The following is an 8,076-nucleotide window of genomic DNA, read 5'->3' as shown; positions in this document are numbered from 1 at the left end:
CCTCCTCTGGACCCGTTCCAATAGCTCCGTATCTTTCTTATGTTGAGAATTCCAGAACTGGACACAGAACTCCAGATGAGGTCTCACAAGACCAGAACAGAGGGGCAGAATCACCTCCCTCGACCTGCTGGCCACGCTTCTTTTGATGCAGCCCAGGATACTGTTGGCCTTCTGGACTGTGAGCACACAGTGCCAGCTCATATTGAGCTTCTCATCAACCAGCACCCCCAAGTCCTTCTCTGCAGGGCTGCCTCAATCGTGTTATTCCCCTGTCCTGTACTGAAATTGGGGATTGCCCTGACCCAGATGTAGGACCTTGCACTTGGCCCTGTTGAACCTCATGAGGCTCTCACAGGCCCACTTCTCCAGCCTGTCCTAGTCCCTCTGGATGACATCCCATCCTTCTGGTGTGGCAACTGCACCACTCAGCTTGCTGTCGTCTGCAAACTTGCTGAGGGTGCACTCAGTCTCACTGTATATCATCAATGAAGATATTAAACAGCACTGGTCCCAGTATGGACCTCTGAGGGACTCCACTTGCCACAGATCTCCATCTGGATATTGAGCCTTTGGAGAAATTTTTCACAGTGAGAGTGGTATGACACTGGCACAAGTTGCCCAGGGAAGCTGTGGCTGCCCCATTCCTGGAGGTGTTCATGGCCAGGTTGGATGGGGCCTTGGGCAGCCTGGTCTAGCAGAAGGTGTTCCTGCCCATGGCAGGGGGGTTGGCACTGGATGATATTTAAGGTCCCTTCCACCTCAAACCATTCTATGATTCTGTGATCTGGACAGGCTGGATCGATGGGCTGCAACCAGCTGAATGGGGTTCAACAAGGCCAAGTGTCAAGTCCTGCATCTGGGACACAAGAAAGACCTGAGGGTGTTGTCTGACAGCTGACTGAACATGAGACAGCAGAGTACCCAGGTGGCTGAGAAGGCCAATGCCATCCTGGCTTGTATCAGAAACAGCGTGGCTGGTAGGACCAGGGAAGTGATCATCTCCTTGTCATTGGTGCTGGTGAGGCTGCATCTCAAAGACTGTGTTCATTTTTGGGCCCCTCACTACAAGAAAGACATTGAGATCCTGGGGCATGTCCAGAGGAGGGCAATAAGATTGGTGAGGGAGCTGGAGAACAAGTGTTAAGAGGAGTGGCTGAGGGAACTGAGGTTGTTCAGCCTAGTGAAGAGGAGGCTGAGGGTGACCTGTGTACAACTGCCTGAAAGGAGGTTGTAGAGAAGTGGGAGTTGGTCTCTTCTCCCAAATGACAGGTGATAGGACAAGAGGAAATGGCCTCAAGCTGTGCCAGAAGAGGTTGACATTAGACATAAGGAAAAAATTCTTCACTGAAAGGGTTATTGGGCACTGGCAGAGGCTGCCCAGGGAGGTGGTTGAGTCACCATCCCTGGAGGTGTTTAAAAGGCAGGTGGACAAGGTGCTCAGGGATATGGTTTAGTGGTGGACAGGTGTGGTTGGACTTGATGATCTCAAAGGTCGTTTCCAAGCAATCAATTCTATGATTCTATGAAATGGGGGTCGGTATTATGCCTTCACGCAGGATTGGGTGCGTTTTACACCACAGCGCATGTTACACTTTGCTTGAACTTTGCTCACGTTCTGGGGGTGACTATTTATGGGGAAAAAAAAATGATTAAGAAGAAGAAAGAAATCGGCTGTTCCCTCCACCGGGCTGAGCCCCGCGGCCGCTCCGAACTACAACTCCCGGCGTGCACAGCGGCGCCGCAGTGGGGGCGGGGCTTCCGGCAGCAGCCAATCGCAGCACGGTGCGAACAAAGCGCGCGGCGATTGGCTGAGAGGTGGGTCGGGCTCGCGCCAATGGCGGCGCGGGATGGTCGGGGGGTGCCGGGGTCAGAGCGGGCCCCGCTGCCGGCCTCCTCCTTCCCTGCCTCCCCCACGGGCCATGGCGGCGCGGGGCTGAGCCGCCCGGCCCTCTTCGTCTTGTGCGACGGTACGGGGGTGAGGGAGGCGGCCGTGAGACGGGGGCGGCGAGGCCCAGGGTGCCCGAGGGTCGCGTCTCCGCCGGAGGCCGGGAGCTGGGCCCTGCGCTCAGGCGGTGAAGCTGCGGTGGTGCCGCCCCGGGGAGGGCACCGGGAGCGGCGGGCGAGCTGCCGCGCCTCCTCCCGCTCTGGACCCAAAGGTGTCAGGAGAGAAACGAGCCGGGACCTGACAAACTTCTCTGCCAGGCCCCCGGGTTCTAGGTAACTTCTGAAAACTTGTAAAACTGCTTAACTTGTAGAACCGCTCCAAGGCTTACAAGGAGCGGCTGGGAGAGCTGGGGGTGTTTAGCCTTCAGAAGAGGAGCTGAGGGGAGACCTCATTGCTCTCTAGAACTACCTGAAAGGAGGTTGTAGAGAAGAGGGAGCTGGCCTCTTCTCCCAAGTGACAGGGGACAGGACAAGAGGGAGTGGCCTCAAGCTCCACCAGGGGACGTTCAGGCTAGACATCAGGAAAAAATATTCCATGGAAAGGCTCCATTGGGCATTGGAACAGGCTGCTCAGGGAGGTGGTTGAGTCACCGTCCCTGGAGAAGTTTAAAAGATGGGTGGATGAGGTGCTGAGGGGCATGGTTTAGTGATTGTTAGGAATGGTTTGACTCGATGATCTGGTGGGTCCTTTCCAACCTAGTGGTTCTATGATTCTATGACTTTTTGGGAGGTTTTTGTTTCATAAAACAATGCCAGGAGTCCCACTTTTTCTAAAATTGGATGATGTAGGAGATGGAGAAGGTCAGGATTCAGTTGTCTCCACAGTGGACACTGAGTAGAGAGCAGAGTTGGTCTGGGGAGCACATGAATGTGGTCTAATGGGACAGGAGGAATGATCTGGTGTTCTGGAAGTCAGAAACCTTGGTTAGAAGGGTAATAAAAAGGGTAAGAAGTGATCAGGTTGGAGTGAGTTACAGGAATGGTCTTGAGGTGTAGAACTGGAAGTCAGAAAGTCTGGTTAGAAGGACAGAAAAAAAGGTAAAAAGTGGTCAGGATAGAGAGTGCTGTAGGAATGGTCTTGAGACGAGTAACTGGGAGTCAGAAACTTTGATTAGAAGGAGAGAAAAAAAGGCAAAAAGTGGTCAGGATGGAGAGTGTTGTAGGAATGACCTGGTGCTTGGGACACAGAGCTGGAAGTCAGAAACTTTGGATAGCATCAGTTTCACAAATGACTTGATTTTTGAGTTTTGAATAAGTTCCTTTGTCAAGTATGAGAAGTAATTAATATTGTTCAAGAGTTTTTTTGGTTTTTTAAATTTAGAATTGTCTGCTTTGGAAATATAAATTATTATTTATTGTTTGAGCTGCTGTATCTCCCAGTTCATTTCTTTTGGACTAGTGATAATCAGCAAAAATAGCCTGGAGACTAATTGCTGGCATATGTTTTTAACATTAGCAGTCTCTTTCCCAAAGGAAAGACTAGTGACTTAAACATGTTTTCTATGTGAAAATGTCAGAAATTATCATAACCAAAATGCGTATTTGTGGTTTGTTGCTTTTGATGAGTATGATTAAGTCGTGTTGCTGAAGGGCCTGCCTTCAGTAAGAAAACAGTATAATGTTTGTTCAACAGCATTTTCTTTGGGAAACGATGATAAAGGAATGTGACTTCTTAACCAATTGGTTTAATTTGTACGCAGGGGAAAAAAATGAGAGAAAACAAATTAAGAATATTTATTTACTCGTGCTTTTATGGCTTAAGAAAATTTACTTGCATGGGTTGGTACTGGCAGCACTAGGACCACAAATAGCAGTTAGTAGTTTCAGAGGCATGTTGTAGGTCTTTTGAAGGAAACTAGTTTTTTTGCACCAAGATGTGGCCTTTTCTCTGAGTGAATTTATGCTTTTGTTGCCTCTTAAGTAGTTATTCCTCGTTCAATAACTCTGGAATCTGATACTCTCAAGCTAACACGTGTCTCCTTTGAAACTGATATGGTGGCTTGAATTTCTGCTAGATTAAGGCTTAACCTGCTTGCTTTCATTTTAGTGAGAGGGTACTAGTGAAAATAAAAGTCCCAACCCACCCTCTAACACCCTTTTTGCCCTTGAATGAGTATGATAATGAACTACTTATTTGATATGTAGATCCATATTAACACTTTACGTTCACCATTCTTCATGCAGTGTTAATCTTTTGCTGCCTTTTCTGGTTCATTTTTGTGTAAAATTTGATGATTGCTAGAGGTACTCGGAAAATACGTATCTTGATTTTACATACGTTCAACACAGAATGATGTTTGTAGACCCCTAGGGGTGCCTTGTTTTGAGAAAATTATGGGTTTCTCAGAAATATTTGTCAGTATTATAAAAAATCCAACACTAGCACGCTCCTATAAAGGCTGACTGGTCTGATATTATATATAGTAAACAAATGAAAATATTATGACCCAAACCTACGTGTTTGCTGCATAGGAAGTTTAGATTTCTAGTTTACAATTTTCAGGATCCAGATCCTTATCAATTCCATCCACATTCCATGAATTTTAGTCCTTAATGGTTTTGTGCTTCAGTGCTTATAACAAATCAGTGCTCGTATGCTTTTGTCTTACTTGTGTTTTAATTGATGGCAAATGTTGTGGTATTAATAATAAGATTATTTTTTTTTCCCAGCAGGTTTTTTGTATGCATGGTGCAGAAAAAATGAATTCTGCTATGAGCGAGGAGCCTGATGCACTCTCTGTAGTCAACCAACTCCGAGATCTAGCAGCTGATCCGTTGAACAGACGGGCCATTGTTCAGGATCAAGGATGCCTGCCAGGTCTTATTCTGTTTTTGGACCATCCTAACCCTCCAGTTGTTCATTCAGCTTTACTAGTAAGTCTCTGGAGATAAATTTGTATGTCAGTAGGACATTCGGTAACTATGTTAATATGTCTTTAAAGAAGTGAAATTGTAAAGAATAAAACCTACTTTCATGTTTTGTTGGTATTCATTAGGCATGTTATTTTTAAAAATATCTATTTCAAAAAATGTTTAGCGATGACACCATATTCCAGGGGAGTTTCTTTTTTGGAAGAGATTAATTTACTTTGCATTTTTTCCCCTAATACAGCTATTGCATTTTATGTGTGGAGGGAGGTAAGCATCCTTAAATCTCTTTCTTAAGATGCATTTGTGGAGCTTGTTAAATATACCCAGCAATTAGACATTTGTACTGAGGAAAGAAAAAAAAAATTGGAAAATTTAGGTTGGAAATGGCCAATCCCATGCTGGAATTAAGTGTAGTCATTGTCCAGGGTCTTGTCTGCTTGGTTCTTGAACACTTTGAAGGATGAAGATTGGGTAACCTCTCTGGCACCCTGTTCTGTCATTTGACCACCCTCATAGGATTAAAACCAACCAACCAAATGACAAAAAAACTAACACCCCCCCCCCAACCCCCCCAAATCTGTTTAATATAACTTGTTCCAGCTTTTGCCTGTTTCTTCTTCTTCTAAATCTTAAGTGCTAAAGTCCTGATCTCTCATTCTGCATCTGAATACTAACTTTGTCTGTTTCTTGCTTAGAAACAGGACAAACAAGTCAAGACTTTGTTAAAAGTCTAATTCAGTTATTCTAGTAAGATTTTTAAGTTACTAAAATTTATGGGGTGTTCTTTTTCTGTTTTTGTTGTTACTGAATTCTAAATAACGGAGAATTAAATAAAGAGCTTTGTCTTTTATGTACAAGTATACATTATTCTTTGTACCCTTAAGACCTATTTGTATCATAGTTCTGTGTTTTTCATTTGTTTGACCTGCATAGTGGGTATCAGTGTATTTCTTGGAATTACTTCGGTGTCTCTGATACTCTTCTGGGTGCAGGGAATGAGGTCTATTAATCTAGGAGGCCTGTGTCCTGCTAATTGGCTTTTAGGTTAGCCTTGCCATAGTGTTTGCGGGACTATAGCATTCTTCCAGGGAAGAACTTTGAGGTGAGTTTACAGTTCTTGGGAGTACATTTCATTGATTTTCTTTCCAGTGCAGTTTCCTTAGACTGTGGTCTTAAAGGAGGATCTTGTTTGGAGCTATTGCTCTCTTTTTAATTCCTTTGTTCCTTTGAGCTGTTTAGTCTCACTGCCTGCAGGAAGTTTGGTAATCAGTCTGTGATAATGTTACGGGAGTTAACCCTACATAAAAAGGACTGACTTAGTTAGATTCATGAGAGCTAATCCAGTTTGCAGTGTGATTCCATAGCTCCAGATATTATTCAAGTTGCAATGTAAGAACATCATCTTGGGTTGGAATGTGGACAGCTGTGTTCTTTTTGATAGTGACTCAGACTGGGTTGAGAATCAGGATTTAGATGAGACCATGCTATATCTGAGATCTTGCAGTCAGAAATGGATTGGCTTACAGTGAAAACATGGGGTTTTTTTTGTTTTTATTACTTGGGCTCCTTGTGTTCATGAGTTCTTGAACCTCTTAAGTTCTGTAGCTTTTAGTATCTCCCCTGCTGCCTTTTTAGTCCTCATTTTGTTTTTCAGTTTGGAAAGGTTGTTTTGGTTTGGTTTTATTTTTCTAGCCATCCTATTGGTCAAAAAGATGAGAATCATTACATTTAATGATTTTCATTAAGTTTGTACCTAATAAAAGGGTGTGCAGCATTGACTTTAAATTTCGTATTGTATTATTCTTCAATTACCATAGCTGAAATCATAAATAATCTGTATGAACTATAATAGTTCCTTATTTAACTTTTTTGGTATGTTGTTAAATCTTCCAAGGAGTGCATTTTCATCCCCATGTTTAGCTTCAGTTCAGTCCTTTCTTCTATCTGATCAAGAAGTGGTGTATTTTTCTATAGTGTTGTTTAGTTTTGATTCCAGGAATTCTTTGCGATATGCTTCAAATGCTAAAAGTCTTGAATGTTTTAAATAAGTTCAGAAGTAACCCAGGTGATATTACTTTTTTTTCTTAAATGTGGACTAACATTTTCAAAAATACAATTGTGAAATTACGAATACAATGTTAAAGTAGTTCATTAAGACAACAAAGATGTCTTTTTGTTATTAAGGTTGTCAGCGGTGTATTTTTATATTTGAGTATGGAGATAGTCCTATTAAATATGGTGAAAGTACTTGGGAGCTTAATGCTAATGTAGGTAAGTGTTGTGCTGAACACAATCTGAGCCAAAGACCGTAATAGTAACCTTCCTTATGCCTTCAGTAGACTGATTTAATGAGCATAATGAACATAAATTATCTACTTTCTTTGAAGATGCAGACCTTTGTATCTGCCGTGGGGGTGTCGGAATAGGACTTCCTAGTGTGGAAAAGTCAGGTCACTTAGGTTGTTCTGATATCTTAGCCTTTCTTCTTATATTGGTGAAAGTTACATTCATGTGTAAAGAATATGTAACAGATGGTAAAATGCCTATGTTTTGACTCAATTAATTAGCTGTTAAGAGAATGGGTTTTTCTTTGTCCAACAACTTTACATCCTTACTAAATTGTCTGCACAGGGCTTGTTAAAAATGAGAAACTTTTTTTCTGCCAGTATGAATACACTTCTTAACATGAAAGTTAGTAGTTCAGAGCAATCATTCAGGTATTTTCCCATAGCTGAAAAATTAGAAAATAAACACACATACAACATTTATTTATAAACTGCAATTATTGATACTGATCCACATCAGGAAATGGCAAAAATCACATTTAGAGTTTTTGTCATGCCAGGCAGTGGCCAGACTCTCTCAAAAGGCAATAAAATGGTCTTGAACCTTATCTAAGGTGTGCTGAAGATGACTTAAGGGGGAAAAAAAACCCCAAAACAGATAATTAGCTCTCTGTCTCTGAAGGGATTAAGGAGCCTGTTATTTTTAAAGGAGCTGTAAACAGTGTAGCTATTATATGACTATCTTTAAAAAAACTGGTGCACTTCTAAACCTTGCTATCACAAAACCCATTTTATAAGCCATTGTATTTGTGTATTGCAGGATTTTGCAAGTGCAGTTCTTATACTTACGTCAGTAAAATACTGGTTGAAGATTAATGCACAGTACATTTTTTGAAGTTCTTCCTAAGAAAACTGTTTGTCACCACTAACAATAGAGAGGTGTCTCATGGAAAGAACGACAGATTTTAACTGGTGA

The 8,076-nt window shown here is 42.4% G+C and overlaps 1 protein-coding gene across 2 annotated transcripts in view; it reads left to right on the top strand.

Annotated features, from left to right (window-relative positions):
• Positions 1-1,848: 1,848 nt before the first annotated feature.
• Positions 1,849-8,076, top strand: part of ARMC1 (armadillo repeat containing 1) — a 29,023-nt gene continuing 22,795 nt past the window's right edge. Inside the window, exons 1-2 of one of the 2 annotated variants that reach the window (XM_069854162.1) lie at positions 1,849-1,967; positions 4,618-4,818. In XM_069854162.1, coding sequence (XP_069710263.1) covers positions 4,627-4,818 — 192 coding nt within the window. In that variant the 5' untranslated portion in view covers positions 1,849-1,967; positions 4,618-4,626. Of the gene's footprint in view, positions 1,968-4,614; positions 4,819-8,076 lie in introns of both variants that reach the window. The other variant, XM_069854161.1, reaches the window with a different exon arrangement.

Source organism: Phaenicophaeus curvirostris, chromosome 3 (assembly GCF_032191515.1).
Source record: "Phaenicophaeus curvirostris isolate KB17595 chromosome 3, BPBGC_Pcur_1.0, whole genome shotgun sequence".
Taxonomy (NCBI): domain Eukaryota; kingdom Metazoa; phylum Chordata; class Aves; order Cuculiformes; family Cuculidae; genus Phaenicophaeus; species Phaenicophaeus curvirostris.
The sequence above is the reverse complement of the archived record's forward strand: the minus strand, read 5'-3'. Positions and strand labels throughout refer to the sequence as shown.